Source organism: Octopus bimaculoides, chromosome 6 (genome assembly GCF_046866305.1).
Source record: "Octopus bimaculoides isolate indiv1 chromosome 6, ASM4686630v1, whole genome shotgun sequence".
Taxonomy (NCBI): domain Eukaryota; kingdom Metazoa; phylum Mollusca; class Cephalopoda; order Octopoda; family Octopodidae; genus Octopus; species Octopus bimaculoides.
Genome location: NC_142933.1, coordinates 28,751,553 through 28,772,222, shown reverse-complemented (window position 1 = coordinate 28,772,222; position 20,670 = coordinate 28,751,553). Strand labels below are relative to the sequence as shown.

Here is a 20,670-nt window from a genome sequence, read left to right as displayed (position 1 = left end):
AGATATCACATCATGATAGAATCATAGAAGCGCTGCGATGTGCTGAGTACTAAGTTATTCCATCAGTTAGAGGAATGCACCAGATATCATTTCGCCTCCAATTACTTTTGTGCATGGCCACATTTTCTCTTTCAAGCTCCCATTTTTCCATACACAGCTTCCTAAATTACCTGTGGCAGATTACTAGATATTCTTAAATTTACACATCATCTCAGATTTCCTTTCTACAGATTTGCGATACAGTCTTCGATGTTACTTTTTCGTGGATGCTTCTGCGTACCTCTTTATTGATTATCTGATCCAAGTACGAGGTTCCTTGAAGTTTCCATCTCCCTAGCTACTCTTACTTACGTTCCACTCTGAAATCATATGCCTCAGGTTAGCTGTGCGCACAACCATCGAAAACATTTGGGTTTTGTATATATACAGAGAAAGATGTAGGAAATAACCATACGAAACAAAGGAACTCAATCCACGGGAATTGTTGAGATCCTAGTACAGTGATTTCGTAGAATTCTTGATTATGAACCCTGTCGAACTTGTATACCATCTCATGCTCTATTAAAGTAGAGTGCCGGTACTTCCTTGATCTGTATTTTTCCAGTGCTCTTGCATTCCATATGGCAATTGGTCTATCTTCCAGGAACCATTCCTGTCGCGCCATCAACACGATACTCTCACATGTAGACGTATAGGGTAGAAATTTCTAAATCCGTGTTGATACAGTTGTGGTATAGAGTTACTTTGGGGGGTGGGGTGAGTTTATCATTCTTCCCGCACAATCACAGCAGATTTCTACGGACGGATAGATTCTTATTCGTGAACTCGAAGCTATTACAATTCATCAGGGAATATTTTCTCTTCGAGCCGGTAATTTTATTATGGAAATGACATTTCCACTGGTCCTGTTAGGAGCACCTCTTCATTTAGATTTACCTGCCAGCTAAGAAAGAAATCTTGGAGTTAGTTGACTACCAGAGATAACCATCCTCTATTCTGAATTAGGGAGCAGCATGCTATCCATCAAAGATGCTACTTCGAACCAGGGTGACATTATATTCCAAGAAATTGTTTCCATCATTTCTGAAATCAATATTTTAATAAACAATACTGCACATCATGCAGCAGTAGCCTCGCTTGTTATATCCTTAGGGTTTTTATCATTCTATTTATTTTCGAATTATGCGTTGATAGATACCCTCCCATATAATATCGATGTTATTAAGTTAACATAAATGACCTTCGTAATTTTATAAAGTAGTCAATTAAGCCACATGAAAAAACTTAAAAGAAAATTGAGAATGCGAAAATATGAACCATCCTCAGAATATAACGGTCCTGTGTTCTCAAAGAATTGGAAATAAACTGGATTTAATTCTCAGAGTTAAACCCTATTAATTTGTAAAACATCAAACAAAATATAATTAAAATAATTTCAAACATGAATTACTTTGTATAGCGTCAAGCAAAAATATAATTATTATAATTATTCCTTATATCTAAACCAATCATGAGAGCTAAGAGGATGGCTTTCACCTACTTCACCATCTTCCAAATCTTGTTCTTATTGTATCGAATTGATTGAATTCAGATTCATTTGCTGAAGACATATTTGATGTGGGTATATTCATACAAGACACATTAGGTTTATATTTTGTATTAGCTTTCACTTTCACTGTCGAATAATTTTATTTTCAGTGTAATACATATCAGAAGGTCAAAAACACTGGATGTACTATTACTGAGGTAAATATATATTTCTAACACTGTTATCACTGTAATGCCAATTAAATATCGCTTGTACAACATCATAATTCCGCTGCAATAACTTAATTGGTGGGTGTAGGTGACATAAGATTTGCGGGCCCTTCATAAAAAGTGAGTGTGATACAGTTAAGGTCTCATTTAAACGGTCGATGTTCGATTCCTGTAGGAAGCACGTGAGCAGGGGGGAGATTGAAAATGGATCGGATTATGGAGAGGTATGTCAGAGCATGATGTAGCTTTGTGAGCTATATATAAGAGTGACGAGAGATTGAGACACAAGAGAGCCGACGATGCCTGAATGGGAGGCGTACGAGACTAACCAGCTCCGAGGTTAGTCTCGTATACCAGCTTTATACCAGCTTATACCAGCTTTAGAAGAGACAGAGGGAGGAGAGAGCATGTTTGAGCCTGGAGTGTGCCTGTAAACGATTTTATGACAATCAGTCGAGTGTCCATTTGCTAGATGCGATCGGGTATGTCAAAGTACACAAGCCTTACAGTATCCAAGACATGGAGTTATTACACCACTGTGGTCCTAACTTTAGTTTGCCTTGGTTGTGGAAGCGCCAGTCTCTGAGAAACGTGTCAAATTATGTTAAAATTCTGTTTTCACCAAGAGATGTCCCCGGCGATTATATAACCTTGTAGCATTTGGAGCGACTGTGATGGCACTCGCTGATTTCTACTTGTGTTTAGTGTGGGCCCATGGTGTTTTCTCTAATAGCAGTATATTATCAATGATATGGCATGAGATGTATAGCTAATGTTTCTTCAATATGCCTGTTTAAAATTCTAATATTTCTTCGTTAAATCTTTCTGCAAAAGAAATATCTAAAGACATATTTTTTCGGTTTTCTTTACAGGGCAGACTCCAATTAGCAATGAATCCTGAAGCTGTGAATAAAGTACATTTTAAAAATTTATATAAAATAAAATTGGGTTTTGAAATAATTCCTAGTGTATCTGTTATTTTACATATTTCTCAAATAGAGATAGTAACAAAATATTGCATCATTATTTGACGTTGCAGTATTTCGGTGGAAGTCAATGTCAACGTTTGTAGATTGAAGGATTTCAGATATGCACAGATTAAATTATGCTGGCGCTAGTCCTGAAGGCGTGTATGTGTTCTCTTTGTCTGCCGTTAAATTCAATAACACACTGTTCTGTACCAAGTACAGTTGCTATATTTCAAAGATGCAGTAATATATGTGTTAAACTGTTAGACGTCATTGGTCGAGTAATGTGGTGGTTGTTTCTATTATATTTCGTTGACAGCAGGGCAGTGTTTGTTGTGCAACTATTACTAACTTTTGAAGTGGTTATTGAAACACTGCATGTTTTAAACAGTAGCGGTATGTTTAATGAGAATACTAAATATTTTTGTATGGAAAACATATTCTCGCTTTGTAGGAATATATTCTGTTTGTTAAAATGGCACATGTTTATTAAAACGAGACATTTGTAATACATACAAATATATCATAGCTACACTTTATCAAACACTTTCATATCAGTTGACGACCCAATGAATTACAGTTGTATGATATTCTAGATCTTAATGTCACTAAACACTGAAACATCCAAACAAAGGACTGTACTCCATAGCATTTGCATTTGATCATTTAGGGTTTAATGACCATAAGACCTAGAGTATCGTATTATTGTCACATACTGGGTTGCCAGTTGAACCGAAAGTCTTTGATAAAGTACCAATATAATATGTTTGTATATATTGCATGTCCACACACACACACGCGCACACACACACATACATACACACATACATAAATACATATGTCTATATGCATATGTTCTAAATTTGGTTATGGGAAACATTTTGGGTATGCAAAAGAAGTTCCTATTTCATTGTGCCGGCAAAGGGTATACTGATGCCGACAAGTGAGCCAGTTTTTCAGGGTTGCATCAAGTTGTACCGACATTCTGTAGGATAAATGTTATAATAATGACAATAACAATAATCCTTAGATGGAATTTATAAACACTTAATGCAATGTTACGCGCGTTTCCTCAAATCACGACTCTTAAGATATATGCGAGCGTACACACACACACACACACACACACACACACACACACACATATATATATATATATATATACGTACGTATATACGTATGCATATATATAGGCAAATATGTGTGTGTGTGTGTGCGCGTGCTTTCGGTACGAATGGTTTTTTTATACGGCGCAGTTTTTACATGCTTAAAGCTAATGGCGATCGCCGTGCAAAGACTAAGGAAAATAGTCTAATAAAGGGGCATATAAGCTCTCGACAGAAAGAAGAAGGTTTTCCTATCCGCGTGGGAAGAAAGTCTTCCTATCCCACGCGGACAGGAAAGCTTTCTTTTTTCTGTCGAGGGCTTATATGCCCCTTTTTTAGACTATTTTCCTTAGTCACTGCACGGTGACCGCTATAAGCTTTAGGCTTACATAAAAATAGCATTACACACACACACACACACACACACACACACACATATATATATATATATATATATATATATATATATATATATATATATATATATATATGTGTGTGTGTGTGTGTGTGTGTGTGTGTGTGTGTGTGTGTGTGGAGAGAGACAGAGATATTTATATATATATATTTATAAATATATATTTGTATATATATATATTTATATATATATATATATATATATATATATATATATATATATATATATATATATATATATATATATATATGTCTATATATGAATGTATATATATATATACATATATATATGTGTGTGTCTGTATGCGTGTGTGTGTGTGTGCGCGTGTGCATGTGTGTGTCTGTCTGTATTTATGAATGTGACAGTGCAATGCATATAAGAGCATAAATTATTATGAATGCTCGAGTGGGGCGGTTTAGAGATAAACACATATCAGATATGTCTGCATGTATACTTACATTTTGTCATTAAAGGCAATTAATGTTAATGTATCTGTATGTCTTCTAGACTCTCACAAGGCAAGTGAATACATAAAGTAATTTCATTTGTTTGCTTTATAGCAGTCAAAAATATAGATATATCATCTAAATCATACAGATTGTCACAATAAATTCTTAATGTATATGTTTTACATCAATGTTATTAGGTGTTAATTAGGTAAACATCTGTTACGTAATGTTTTTTTATTATATAAGCCATAGGTTAGATCAGATACGAGTGTATAACACCATCACATCTCAGGTTCAACAAGAATAACTAAAATGAAATATGCTATATCTATGTGTTTTCTTACTGTTGGTAAGTAGCGATATTTTGATTTTTCCTTCACGCTCATCCTGCCCTCCGCTTCTCCTGTACTATTTCCAACACTTCCGTCGCCTTTCTCGACATTTCGGTATCCATTCATCACTCCTCTCACACCACCTCCATCAACTACAAACACACAGACTTACACTCATATCTCAACTTCTCCTCCTCCTACCCTAAATACACCAAGCTTTCCATCCTCTATTCCCAATTCCTCCGTCTGCGCTGGCTCTGCAGTGACAACCATGACTTTGCGACTCAGTCTCAACTCATGGATATCCTACGTGGATATCCCCTCACCACTATCTACACCGCCCTTGCCAGAGCACGTTCCATGGATGGTGCATCTTCTCTCTGTACCCGTACCCGTCCCGCCGTCTCCCGTTTCCACTCACCTACCACTCCACCACTCTATCTCCCCTACGCACCATTCTTCGAGCTTTTCGGCGACTCGAGTCCGACCACTCAACTTCGCACATCTTCCATAACCGACCTACCCCCCCCCTTCAAACGAGCCCACAACCTGCGTGACCTCCTGGTCCACAGTTTCTTTTCTCACCCAACCGCCCAACCCGGCTCATTGCTCTGCTCCCGCCTACGCTGGCGCACTTGCCCTTACCACAACACATTGCCCCACCCCCTACACACTAACACTGACCAATTTCCAGCACCCATACATCATCCACACAACTACACATGCACAAACGCGCACGTCAAGGTCACCAGCCCCTATCCACATGCACATACACGCTCTCACATACACACGCACACGCACACGCATCTTCGTTTTGGGATCACCACTACTTTATTATCTTCCCTTCTTCCTAGCTCTCTTGTCTGACCACCTCTGTCTGACATTCGCCTTGATTGATTGCTAGCCACTAAACCTTTTTTTTATTTTCTCTCTGTGTTCTTTTCTGTGGAAGAGTTTAGACTCGAAACGTAAAAGACTTTCTCACTTCCCGAGCGTTAAACTAATACATCTATTTGTTTTTTAATCACCCGTCTTTGTCTTCTGTTTTGTTCGTGTTTTTTCTTTGTAAATTCTAACTATATATATATATACATATATATATATACATACATACATAAATAGATATGTAATATTATATATATATATATATATATATATATATATATATATATATATATATATATATATATATGGGTACAGGACGTCACAAATAGTAAACAACATGAAATACGAGAACAAATGAGTCGAATACGTAAACAACGTGTGAAACAGATGGAAAACAACAAAAGTAACATACGGAACGAACCTATTTGTCAGTTGCCTATCTACTCCTCATTCGAGTATTGAACGACAATATGAGTCTTCGAAGGCAGTTACTCCCACCAAAGCCAAAATACAATTTGGGATTTTATGGAGGGTCAAAGGTGGTAACAAAAGCAGGACAGTAGACATACAAGGAAACCGAACGAAAACAAACATGGAGGGTCATTAGACCAGACGAAGTTAATTTAGCGAAATGGTTTTTTGACAAGAAAAAAGATAGAAGAGGGAGATAGATAGGATACGTTCAACCTCTTGGACAGCCCTGAAAGAAAAGAAAGATGATTACGTGAGGAAGAGAAAGATGAATGATGGTCACGTGTGAGCAACCGAAGAGAGCAAAGGAGAAAGAGTGAGACAGATAGAAAACGGTGAAGGGGAGAAATAAAGGAATTGGAGAAAGAATGAGCGAGAAAATGATAGGTGGAGAGAACAGTATAGGGTAGAGTCGCATCAAAAAGATAAAGATAAACTTACTTGGAAATGGATGTGGGTGTTCAATCAAATAATAGCATAAATAATATATATACATATATCTATATATATATATATATATATATATATATATATATATATATATATATATATATATATATATATATATATATACTGTTGTGTCTGAGGAGAGTCATTTTCTTATTGTGCCTTGAAATCACATAAAAAATCTTGCAAACCAAATCCCAAAACGAAATATATATATATATATATATATATATATACAAAATTTTAAATTTTTACATTTAAGAAAGAGATTTGACGTTAATATCCATATCAATGTTATTTATTCCTGTCAACATTTCTGTATAAAGCTATATTTGACCGTCAAGTTTAAGTCAAACATATAAGTTGCCATACACTTCTTCCAGGAATAATCTTTTAGAACAATCTTTTAGAACAAACAAACAAACAATAAATAAATCAAACAAAAAGTTGAGCCACTTAACGCTAAACTTAAATATGGAAGAAATCTAGAAATATGGTATTGATCTCTAAATTTTGATTTTTTGTTTGATTTATTTATTGTTTGTTTGTTTGTTCTAAAAGATTGTTCTAAAAGATTATTCACCGAAGACGTGTATGGCAACTTATATGTTTGACTTAAACTTGACGGTCAAATATAGCTTTATACAGAAATGTTGACAGAGGAATAAATAACATTAATATGGATATTAGCGTCAAATCTCTTTCTTAAATGTAAAAATTTAAAACTTTGGATATATAAACAAGGAGAACGATCCTTAAGGAGTCTAATTTAGATTTTTTGCGGCGAAATCTCCTGCTATATTGGTAACGATTACATAGTTTACTCTGAAAAATTATATATATATATATATATATACATACATACATACATACATACATACATACATACATACATACATATATATATATATATATATATATATATATATATATATATATATATATATATATACTTTTTGTGGAGCAACGAGATTCGACTGTCTCAAGTATAACTGCCCGAAACAGTAACGACTTCTGGTAAACTTCACTAATGAAAGAAGGCCACGAATGACCCACTTATGCCATGCTCACATGGTCTCAAAGGATCTGAATATGATCATCTCCAGGAAGGCATTGAGAAATGAGGAAGAATCGGCAGCACTGCCAGATTCCTATGGTAGTAGGAGACTTTCTTCATAGTGCCCCGTAAACCATCACGCTAAATTCTTATCTAATCTCTTCCTTAATGCTATGAGAACACGAAAGATCTAACCTTCAGATGTAAAGGTATTTCTCGAAGAAGGTACACAGTTTGAGTATCTGTTCAGTATTACTTGTGACTTTACGGAACCTTATCTGTTGTTCGGTTATATTTATTGCTTGAGGTCTTTCAGTGACTCATGCTTTGATATAGTTGCAGATTGTCTTTCTTAGGAAGCACTCGATCTTAGAGTCAGTCTAACATGTGCTTGTTGAATTGTCTTATTGTACATGTTTGTATGTATGACTATTCTGGCCTCTCCAACGTGATTCCATACTTCAGTTGGAATGTTACCAATCCCTACAAACTTTACCTATGAATTTTCTTGAATTATTAAATGACCGGTAGAATGAGTACGAAGTTTAAAAACATAAATACTGGGGTCCATTCGTTCGACTAAAATTATTCAAGACGGTGCCTCTACATGGCCGCAGTCTAGTGCCTGAAATAAATAATATAAAAAGAATAAAGATTATCATTAGCTAACGCAGTATTCTTTTCTACTCTAGCAACAAGGCCCGAAATTTTGGGGAAGGAGGCCATTCGATTAGATTAACTCCAGTACTCAACTGATACTTAATTTATCGATCCCGAAATGAAAATTTGAACTCAGAATGTAAAGACAAACGAAATACCGTTAAGCATTTCGCCCGGCGTGCTAACGTTTCTGCCAGCTAGCCGCCTTGCTAACGTTTCTGCCAGCTCACCGCTTTGCGAACATAGTATTCTGTCAATGATTTTATCATCCAACTTTACATTTATTTACGTTTTCTTTCAATTTCATTTTATATTGTATCTTGAGCACGTTCCCTTATCTGTTGTGAATATTCACTCTATACTCTTTAATGTCCCCGTGCTTGTTCTAACGATTCGACCCTTGCTTCTCTTTACGTCATTGCTTATACTGTCTCATTATTTCTTTTGCTACCTTACATCGTCTGCCATCCATATTGTATAAACAAATATTAATTTTCAAGCGAGTAGACAATAAATAATTGAACGTGTGCGCATGCATTAAGTGATGGGTGATATAACAAAAAATTAATTCAATTAAATGTTAAAAATACACTTTTCACTTTCCACTCATCACCGCCATCTCCACCATTATCATGACCACCATCGCCATAGTTTTTAGTAACGAAGCTCAGTCAAAAGTGTTTGCCAAGCAAAATTATTTGCTTTCATTTCAGTTCATTTATTTGTTTATACCTACTTCCTTGCTGTCAATACAAAGTTCGAATTTCTTTTTTTAATAACTTCTACATCTAGTTAACTAAGTTATTTCACTTACGTTGAAAAATCCATCTTTCTCTCATGTGTTTATCAATATCATTCTTTCTCCCGTCGACTCATCGATGTATTTGTGAATACGGGTAGATAAATCAATAGATCCACAGATAGAAGATATAGAAAATTGAATATCAAAATATTATTGTCTTGTTATTCACAATAATACTTATATGATGTTTAAAATTTCCCTCAACGAAACACTTTATACCTTGCTCTCTCCCTCTCTTCTTCTCTCTACCTCCAGCTTCAATAAACCTTTTAAACATGCCATTCCCTCTTTCAAACCGTTATTGTTTCTCTCTCTCTCTTTTCACCTTTTACTTCCACATGACAGCTTAATGCATCGGTTAGAAATAATGCCACTACTCTCTCACCTCTCTCTCTTTTCTCTCCCAATCTATGTCTCCCTTTCTCACTCCTTTCCCTTTCGTTTTCTCTCTTTATTTCCCCCCTTCTCTCTCTCTCTATCTGTCTGGCTCTCTCTCCTCTTGCTTTCCTTCTCTCCTTCATGCTGGCTCTTTCTTTCTTTCTCAATCCTTCTCTCTCTCTCTCTCTCCTTCTCTCTCGTTTTGCCTTTTTTCATCCCCACCCTCCTGCTATACATTGTATTTCTTAGCCCTTTTTCGATAATCACTCCCTTCAACTAACTTTTTAACTACGTAATAAATATTATGCTATCCGACCTCCCGTCATTGACACTTCTCTCTCCCTTTTTTTCTCTCTCTTCATCTTTCTTTCCGTCTTTCTCTCTCACTCTTTGCTTCTCCTTTTTCTATCTCTCATTCTCCCGATCCCCCGCTCTCTCTCTCTCTCTCTCTCTCTCTCTCTTGCTTTCTCACTCTCTCTCTCTCTCTCTCGCTCTCTCTTCGAGTTTCCTTTCAACTAATCAGGTGACAGAGTAACGCATTTCGGACTTAGCGTATTAATGTAACATTCCCCGTATCTCATGTTGTTGACACTTCTTTCTGCTTCTTTTTACCTTCTCTTTCTCCCCCCCCCTCTTTCTCTCTCTCACGCTCTTCACATTTCCTTTCGACTAATCACTTAACAGCGCAACGCATTTTGGCCTTATCCTATTAATATATAGATGATAGTTGTGATACCAATAGAAACAATAGTAAAAGGCGGCGAGCTGGCAGAAACGTTAGCACGCCGGGCGAAATGCTTAGCGGTATTTCGTCTGCCGTTACGTTCTGAGTTCAAATTCCGCCGAGGTCCACTTTGCCTTTCCTCCTTTCAGGGTCGATAAATTAAGTACCAGTTACACACTGGGGTCAATGTAATCGACTTAATCCCTTTGTCTGTCCTTGTTTGTTCCCTCTATGTTTAGCCCCTCGTGGGCAATAAAGAAATAAGAAACAATAGTAGATGTTGTAGTACTGGTACTGTCAACTGAAACAATATTAGTTCAGGTACAAATTCCGCCGAGGTCGACTTTGCCTTTCATCCTTTCGGGGTCGATAAATTAAGTACCAATTGCGTACTAATCGAAGTACTAATCGAAAGGGCCCCCTCCCCCAAAATGTTAGGCCTTGTGCCTAGTGTAGAAAAGAATATTAATTCAGGTAACCATAGTAACACAAATAGTGGTGATGGTAGTTATTTTCTAAATATACATTGAACTAGAACTCATTGTATTAGTAAAGTAGCAAGTTGTTAAAGTATCAGTCATCACTTGCCTCTCTGTCTTTTGATTTAGCTGCACACAATCCAAGATCGATGCATGACAACTATAAAACGGAAGGGAATGAAGGAGCGATTAACATTCCTACCATTGTTTGTGTAAGCGCGTGAACACATAGTCGTACTAATTCTGATGTAAATAAAGACTACGCAGCTATCCATCCCAGTGGCTTTAATAATAGTACGGTTAATGCTGAAACAGTTTGAATAACCCCGTTAATTCAGGGTTTATAATCAACACTCTCTAGTATACTGTAGTTTAGAAATAACAATACTAATCGCCAGTCGCCCCCAAAATTATGTATTACAATTTCATTTCAATAACGCTTGTTTAACTTATAACATTGTATATAAATCTAATGTAACGATTGATATGAATAATTTTAACTATATAGGCCCGACCAGTTGTAACTTCAGAAGAAGTTTGTTTAATCACTGATTTTCTTTACAAATCGTGCTAAGGCCTGTGTTACGTCACTGACAGAGAAGGTGTGAGAGTTGAATGATAAAAACTTTTAATTCAATAAACATCCGGAGCAATATATGGAAAACATCACTATACTCAAATAATAGATATAGGTGTACCTTTTAGTGTACTGAATTGTGTAGGATCCTTAAAATGCAAGATAGCGTTCCCAACAAAGCAAGGGAGATAAGGTTATGCTGCTTACATAATGTCGACATGCATTAGCATACTTCAAGCGTATTACATAATATGGATACATTTCCTATATAATATCTATCCATACTTACTTTTTTGGATGTTGTTGTGTAAGAATTAATTGAAAATTATTACCCTGTCGTTTATACCTCGTAATTAGAAATTAACTATGTCTTCATTTTCAGTAATGGGAATTTTACATGCTCCACCGCATCAGTTTACAGGTATGGTTCCTTTTTTCATTTTTATTTTATATTTTGGTTTATCAATTATTTGTTATTTATTCTTTTCTACTCTAGGCACAAGGCCCGAAATATTCGGAGAGGGGGGGGCCAGTCGATTAGATCGACCCCAGTACACAACTGGTACTTAATTTATCGATCCCGAAAGGATGAAAGGCAAAGTCGACCTCGGCAGAACTTGAACTCAGAACATAAAGACAGACGAATTACCGCTAAGCATTTCGGCCGGCGTGCTAACGTTTCTTATTTCTTTATTTCCCACAAGGGGCTAAACATACAGGGGACAAACAAGGACGGAGAAAGGAATGAAGTCGATTACATCTATCCCAGTGCGTAACTGGTACTTAATTTATCGACCCCGAGAGGATGAAAAGCAAAGTCGACCTCGGCGGAAATTGAACTCAGAACGTAGCGGCAGACGAAATACCGCTAAGCATTTCGCCCGGCGTGCTAACGATTCTGCCAGCTCGCCGCCTTACGATCTGTTATTTATTGTTTTATCTATTATTTGTTATTTATTGTTTATAATTTGTTATTTATTTTATCCCGTTTTTTTTTTTTCGTTGATCGATATATTTACTTTTGTTTCATTTTACTCGAGGTTACATTGTTACGATTATATCTTTATATTATACAGCACTATTTACAGTGTACATGGAAAATATAAATAAATGTGTGTATATATGAGAATGCTGACATGTCTGTGTGTGTGTATGCGTTTATGTCTCTGTGCATGTATGTGTGTGCGTGTGTACTTATATATATGCGACTATATGTATGTATATATACATATGTGATAGCATGTATATATATTATTAATACTTAGATTAGTTGCAAACAGGTATGGATGCGCTTGCTGGGCACAAAGGCATATTATTCGGGTGAGGATGAAGTTTTCTAAAGATAAGTGTGCATATTGTAAACGAGCGTTTACGTATTTATACAAATAAATAAAATTGAATTTGTTGATATGATTAGAGTCATCGAAGAGGCATCCAGCTACAGAATCGGTAGAACATTAAGGAATGCTTTACGGTATTTGTGGAGGGTTTTAAGGAACAAAAATTCAGAATAGAATTAACTGTTTTAATCTATGTTGCATTGTGTTAGATGTCTGGAAGCGCTTAAAAATAATATTATGTCAAATTTCTAGGAGATTCATTGGGGAGCAACTGCACTGAAGCATTCGATTCAAGATGTCCTAGTATAAAAAACATGTCCATGATTTCTGGCCACTGCAAGTACATATACTTTCTTACTTCTCTTACAGTAATTTTAAATCTAATATTTACATATTTATATGTATATATCTGAAGTAATATCATCATCTGTTTCGTGCTATTATTTCTTAAGCTGGCACAGTAGTTACTCGGAGTGTAACTTTCAAATAGGGTACGGTTGTTGAGTGATACAATACCGGACTGGTATGATAATAACTGATGTAATAATAGGGAAATTGACCACATTTTGTTGGATGATTATTTAGTATACAGCTGATTTCCAACATAGTACGAGTCATGTCCTCAATCTACCGTTCACCAATCTTCATTAGAAATTATCAAACTAATTCCGGAAAACAGAAAGGAAAATTAGACAGGGTTAAAGTGTGCACTCAGAACGTAAGCATTGATGTTCGGCCAGATATTTTAAGCACCCTGGTGCGATGTAAACTCACTTTATAAGTAATCCAGAATATTTCAACTATGCTAATCATTTCTACAATTCTGAAAAAATGTTCATTGATATAATTCGTATTTCAGACGTTTGCTCGCATATCAAAGATGTGGTCATCCAGATGAGGAATGCAAAGGTTATTTCGAAAAAACATTTAACGTTGAATGTTGTGGTAAGAATTTTTTTTTTAATTTCTTTTTGAAATATTGTGAACAAACTACTTTCGAAATAAAAAAGATTGTGACTTTCTATTCAGAAGCGTTTATTGCCCACGTATAACCTTCATATTAACATGGTATAGTCGCGGTGATATCGTGGGAAGCTGTGCACCAATCTATTCAATATTGATGGATTCTGTTGCATTATTCTTTTCTAACTTTCCAATATCATTTTGCTGTCCACTCATCTTTTTCTCTCTGCATTTTTCTGCATTTTCTTCACCATAATTCCTTGAAGAGTAGTCTTTAAAGCTAGTGGATCTCATCGCTTACTATACAGTCTCAGTTGCCTTTTCTTCCGTGTGTAAGGAGCAATTCACGTCAAACAACATGATATTGGAGGGCTTCGCTGTTTGCTCGTTTGGATGTAGCTCAAGTACAAGATATGAAAGCTTAGTAAATTCTACTTCAATACAGAGATACCAGAAAATATTATTCTATGTCCGTCATACGTATGAGCACATAGAGTGTATGTGCATTCACCGGAGTCTGATGTAGTAGCTGAAAGATACGTTTCTGATCTTTTGCTATTCATTTTAGTTTAGTCTGTACAGTCTTTCAGAATGAGGTTCTACGAATACTAATTCTGTCCACGGTTTTACAGCATGTATCACTGAATTCACACACACACACACACACACACACACACACACACACACACGAGGGCACCAATGAACTTCGCATCCATGGAGTTGGACCGAGCTAGTCAAGGAACACAACCTGGCACAAAAATCAACAAGCGAATGTCTGAGGCTCCGAATCCCGCTTCTCAACAACACCTACCTCTCGCTACTTACAGTCTGTGCTCCACGTCTAGACACATATGACTCTCTCAACGCTACCTTCCGAGCCGTTCCATGAAACGATAAACTGATCGTTCTTGGCGACCTCAATGCTAGAGCCGGTCACGGTCACCATCTCTGTCAAGGCATCCTCGGCAAATACAGGATTGGAAACCACAGGGCTAATGGGCTCTGTGCGGGAAAAACGACCTGAACACTTAACATGACGCTATAACATTTACTGCAGACGAGGTCATCGGCTACGCAAAGCACCAGAACCAAGACTGGTTCGCTGAAAAGAGTGAAGCGATCGAACATTTGATCAATAAGAAAAGAGTAGCGCGTGTTGCTTTCGAAAACCACCTAACGAGAAGCAACAAGAAATGCAGAAGTGCCAAAGGTGCTTCAAGAAAATCCAGAACTTCTGGTGGCAAGCAAAAGCTGCTGAAATCCAGGCTACCAAAGAGACATGCGTTGCTTTTATGTAGAGACCAAGATTTTCGGCCCTGTTAGTACGTCTACTGCTGCCTTGAAAGCTGTCGATAGCTGAAACCTTACCAGAGAAGATATCATGCAACATTGGAGAGAACATTTCCATCTCCTGAAAAACCATTCTCAAACTTCAGTTGGCCCCTTGAGAAACACTCCCAATAGACCTATCAAACTATCGACATCCCATCTTCCATCCTTCCACAAATTCATGAAAGTCATAAAACGAATGGAACCTGGAAAAGCTCCCGGTTCAGACAACATCCCATACGGTGGGTACGGATTGGGATTCAAGCTGTTCTACCTGATACTGCAAATATGGGACACTAAGACCTTTTCGGATAACTTCAAAAACGCAAATATCATTACCATCATCAAGAAAGGAGATCAGTCAGTCTACTCAAATACCGCGGTTGTTTCCCTGCTTAGCATTGCAGGCAAGAATTTCTTTCCTTCAAGTCAACATCAGCACTCACGCCTGGGAAACAGAAGCCGCCGACCGTCTATCCTGGCGAAGAGCAATTCATTTCAACTGTCCCATTTTCGAGAAAAGAAGAAAGGCTGAAGAAGCAAAAAAAAAAAAAAGAAAAGAAAAGAAAAGAAAAGTAAAGAAAGGAGCGCAAGGTCCTGTAACTACAGCCAAGACGACCACCTGCCCTGTCATGCGATTAATGCCCGCGACTGTTCCATGTTTGACCTGGCCTTCTGAGCCATGGCAGAATTAAGCATCATGGAAGCACCAGACGAACCAAATTCGAACACGAATGATGCGACGATATACAGTATATATATATATATATATATATATATATATATATATATATATATAATTGAATGAGCTGGAGTCATCAAGGAGAAGTGCAGTTGGACCATATATTTGTAATCACTACAATTGTTTTCACGCAACTTAGTTCTCCAGGTTCGGAGGTATTTGGTTTCGTGACAATTTCTCTGCATTATGTGATCTAATTGTGCTTCCTCAGGTGATATAAGTATTGGTTTCGTAACCTCAAATTCTCAGCTTCAAGCTCATCCTTTCTGCCTATCACTAAGTGTATCAAAAAATGTGGTGTGCGTGAAAGTCTGTTGATAAACTGCTTTGACTGTATGGATGGAGTAGGACAGTAGCTATGATGTTGATGTTGATATTGAAGGGAGTGTTATTTTTTTTTATTTGCGATGTTAATTTATTCTTTGTGGTTGGTTACACTTGCTATTGTCCTTGGCTGACCTTCAAGACTTCACTGGTCAATCAGTTAATAAGCTTGCATGTACAAACACATCGTTCTGTATATATCTACATGTATACGCACCCATACATGCAAGTTCCTACACACATATACATTTATATTTTGACACGGCGGCGAGCTGGCAGAAACGTTAGCACGCCGGGCGAAATGCTTAGCGGTGTTTCGTCTGCCGCTCGTTCTGAGTTCAAATTACGCCGTGGTCGACTTTGCCTTTCATCCTTTCGGGGTCGATTAAATAAGTACCAGTTACGCACTGGGGTCGATATAATCGACTTAATCCGCTTGTCTGTCCTTGTTTGTCCCCTCTGTGTGTAGCCCCTTGTGGGTAGTAAAGAAATAACACACATATACATTTATATACGTACTCGTGCTTGGACACACATATATATTTACATATATATTACATATTAAACATGCAAGGATTGTATGATAGTGTACATACATTCTGAATTGGTGTCTGTTAGAATACTGCCTCTCGAATACCGCCAGTCTCGAATATGTTCAGAAGGGATTGTCTTGATATCTATGTGACTCGTGTAGTATACAAATTTATGACTGGTGACGTAACTTAGATGTTGTTTTGGAATGGGTCACCCCGTATGTCTTTTGAAATATAAAGAAACCTTATATACGTATGATTTTAAAACATTCGGTGATAGGACGTATCTTTGTACTACTGTGCTCAGGAAGAGAATCATTAAAACTATTTCGATATACAAAAATAAATAGGATTCTCAAACCGATAGATAGTTTACCATCGAGCGTTTCAAGTTTTTTTTTTCTTATTCACAGAAATGTATAGGATTTTGTTAAAAAAAGTCAACAGATGTTTTGCGATGTCAATTAGAATTAATTGGAACGTAGATTTCATTTGTAATGTTTGTGAATGTTAATAATGTTTATACAGCATAAATATATATCCGATTGTTAAGATACTGTGGAGAGTTCATCACTATCAGTGTCATAATCACTCACTCTTTAATAAACACGATCCACATATCAACATCAGACAATACAAATACAACTACTAAGCAAATATGGCACATCTTTTCAGGCACTTCTCCAAAAGAAAGATCTTAGTTTCACTCAGAAGGCAAAATCATACGCGTCATACACCAACATCCTGAATCTTACATGACACTCTCGTACACTGTGCTTCCTGCATGGCACCGTGAACCAATAAATATATTCTAAAATACTAAAAAATGGCAAAGGAGTTATGTCAATCGATATATACTTTTCAAAACTCGAAATTTTTACATATTCATAGCATCAAATATGACACCAAAAACTAGAGAAAATCCAGCATGATAATATTTATATTTTTCATTTTATATTTTTTGTTAAATATAAATGAAAAGCAATTACTGCCACGTTGTCTCCATGCAAAATATCATAAAATCTACTTAAAAGCAGAAACTTATCCCTGCTGTCGATAATATATGGATTACAGAGAATAATTAAATATTGCAATCTAAATGCCTCGTGTAATATGTTAACGATATTGAAGAGCTTAAATTATATATTTTACTAAATTTCTAGGTCGTACAAAGTTAGAAAACTGCTTACAAAAGGCTCAACACACATGTAAACATGCTTTAATTCTTCATCCTATAAGTAAACCCGATAAGCATTATTGCAGGTAGATACAATTTCTTTCTATTGTTACTGCATGTAATATTCACGTATTTTATATAACTACAGACGTAATATATTTTCAACAGTTACTTACATCTGTAAGCACAGCTGTTTGTTTGTTTCGACGTTTCATCACTGTTACTCACAGAACTTTTAGCCGAATTTCATATGGAAATCCGAGACAAAACATGGAGAAAAATTTGTAAAAACGTTCTGGAGTTGTTGTTAGCACAAATCTTCGATTTAAATCGACACGACGTTCGATTCCTGAAAAGGGGATGCTACAGCTCTTCTCTATCTTCTATATCAGATAAAGTGGATCTGTCCGGCGTCACCCAGATTTCAACTAATCTTCTATTCTTTTATTCATTTACTTGTTTGTCATTTGACTGCGGCCATGCTGGAGCACCACCTTTAGTCGAACAAATTGACCCCAGTACTTATTCTTTGTAAGTCTAGTACTTATTCTATTGGTTTCTTTTGCCGAACCACTAAGTTATGGGAACGTAAACACACCAACATCGGTTGTCAAGCGATGGTGGCGAGGCAAACACAGACACAAACATATACTCTTACTCTCTTTTACTCTTTTACTTGTTTCAGTCATTTGACTGTGACCATGCTGGAGCACTGACTTTAGTCGAGCAAATAGACCCCAGAACCTATTCTTTGTAAGCCTAGTACATATTCTATCGGTCTCTTTTGCCTAACTGCTAAGTTACGGAAACATAAACACACCAGCATCGGTTATCAAGCGATGTTGGGGGGACAAACACAAACACATAAACATATACACACACATATATATATGTACATACATACGACGGGCTTCTTTCAGTTTCCGTCTACCAAATCCACTCACAAGGCTTTGGTCGACCCAAGGCTATAGTAGAAGACACTTGCCCAAGGTCCTACGCAGTGGGACTGAACCCGGAACCATGTGGTTCGTAAGCAAGCTACTTACCACGCAGCCACTCCTGCGCCTATATATATATGTGTTGCGTGTGTGTGTGTGTATACATATATATATATATACGACGGGCTTTTTTCAGTTTCCATCTACACTCACATGTCTTTTGTCGGCCTGAGGCTATAGTAGAAGACACTTGCCCAAGGTGCCATGCTGTGGGACTGAACCTGGAATTATGTAGTTGGTTAGCATGCTACTTACCACACAGCCACTCCTGCGAGAAACTTTTGGTGAACTTATCTTAGAATTAGGAATCAAAGTCACGGGTTAGAGTGTCGGATTAAAATTAGGGTTGAAACAGTCGAACACGCATCAGTCTTTTAAAAATATAACTCGCACCTCGTCAATTATTTATTTGACTAAGCGCGCATGTATCACAGAAAAATTAAATGCTGCACAAATTTTGCCTCAGAATGTAAAACATTGTAAATGTTACCAGATATTTTAAAGTGGTACCTAGTTTAGAAACACTAGTTGGATATAATCACCTCAGTTATTTATTAAATGATGATATTTATTTTGCTTCACCTTCCAGACGCTTGCTCGTATATGCGACATGTGCTTCTGCAATCAAAAACTATGAATGCAAAAGTTACTTCTCTAATCTGTATTTCGGTGAATGTAAAGGTAAGATATTTTATTATTAACGCAAGTCTTGAATTCAGAAATTAATTTTATGTTATCAAGGAAATATACTCGAAAAATAAATTACTTTTCTGATGTTATGTAATGAGTTCATACCCAATTAATGTAGAATATTTTTAACATTTAGATTTTTAAATAAGAAACCTGTTTTTTTTTTGGTGTGGTGCCTTTGAAAATATTGTTTGCCTTGAGCCGTAGTCCACCATCATACACAAGTCTCATCTATCTTGATATCTTTGTCCCATTGACTTAATGACTTGATAGAAACGTTCTCACTGTTCATCACTTGTATCACCAATACTTTCAAGGAATTTATAAAGGTGACAGGGGAGATACTCCAGATATTTGTTCGTATTTGCTCGCAACTTTTAAAAGTTCTCTAGCATGTTGTCGACTATTTCGGCATAGTTGATTGCTTTCTTGTTCCAAGAAAATCTTTTCCAACTATTACAAATGGATTCGATGCTGATGCTTCCCAGTATTTCATTGAATGAACAAAGTTCCCATCAATCATCAATTTTTAAATCTGAGGTCGAGCAAATGCATCGACTTTATCTTTTCACTGCCCAGACGAGGAAATATGCGCCAGAGATACTAAAAGCGTGTTCCATCTTTATTCGGAGCATAAACAAACTGTTTCATTATTCCAAGTTGAATATGATGTGGTTGTAGAATCATTTTCCCCCAGCAGAAATAAAGGCTCTTCAACCACTCTCACTGCAGCCATTCTTTGATCACCCGATGTTTTCCCTAGCTCTACTGTCCGACATGCACAAAAAACGTGGATATGTTGTTGCACCAGGAGAAAATTAAGGAAATCAAAGTCCACGCATATCACCCACTAATGATTGTGGAGATTGGGTAGCTTGAAATATAGACGTGAGTGACAAAATGGTCTCAGCGTATCAAAAGACATTCAAATCAGATAAAATCGTCCTGACAAGAAAGTACCCGTCAGTTTGTGTTATTGATGTCTATCGACATAGTTTTATACGTACTTACTTCAAAATCTCATGAAGTAGATATTGTAAGTAATGCAGCATTTCAAATAAAACAT

At 36.6% G+C, this 20,670-nt stretch overlaps 1 protein-coding gene and 1 long non-coding RNA gene across 2 annotated transcripts in view; both read left to right on the top strand.

Moving 5' to 3' along the window:
• The window catches only part of LOC128248155 (uncharacterized), a 44,931-nt gene extending 42,213 nt beyond the window's left edge, over positions 1–2,718 (top strand). The window contains exons 20-21 of the mRNA XM_089353272.1: positions 1,699–1,746; positions 2,631–2,718. Of these exons, the coding sequence (XP_089209398.1) occupies positions 1,699–1,703 (5 nt within the window). The 3' untranslated portion in view covers positions 1,704–1,746; positions 2,631–2,718. The remainder of the gene's footprint in view (positions 1–1,698; positions 1,747–2,630) is intronic.
• Positions 2,719–4,954: 2,236 nt separating this feature from the next.
• Positions 4,955–13,183, top strand: LOC149134996 (uncharacterized). Its single transcript, XR_016242111.1, has 3 exons — positions 4,955–5,045; positions 11,891–11,929; positions 13,101–13,183. It is a non-coding gene; the product is annotated as an uncharacterized LOC149134996 (long non-coding RNA).
• Positions 13,184–20,670: the final 7,487 nt, after the last annotated feature.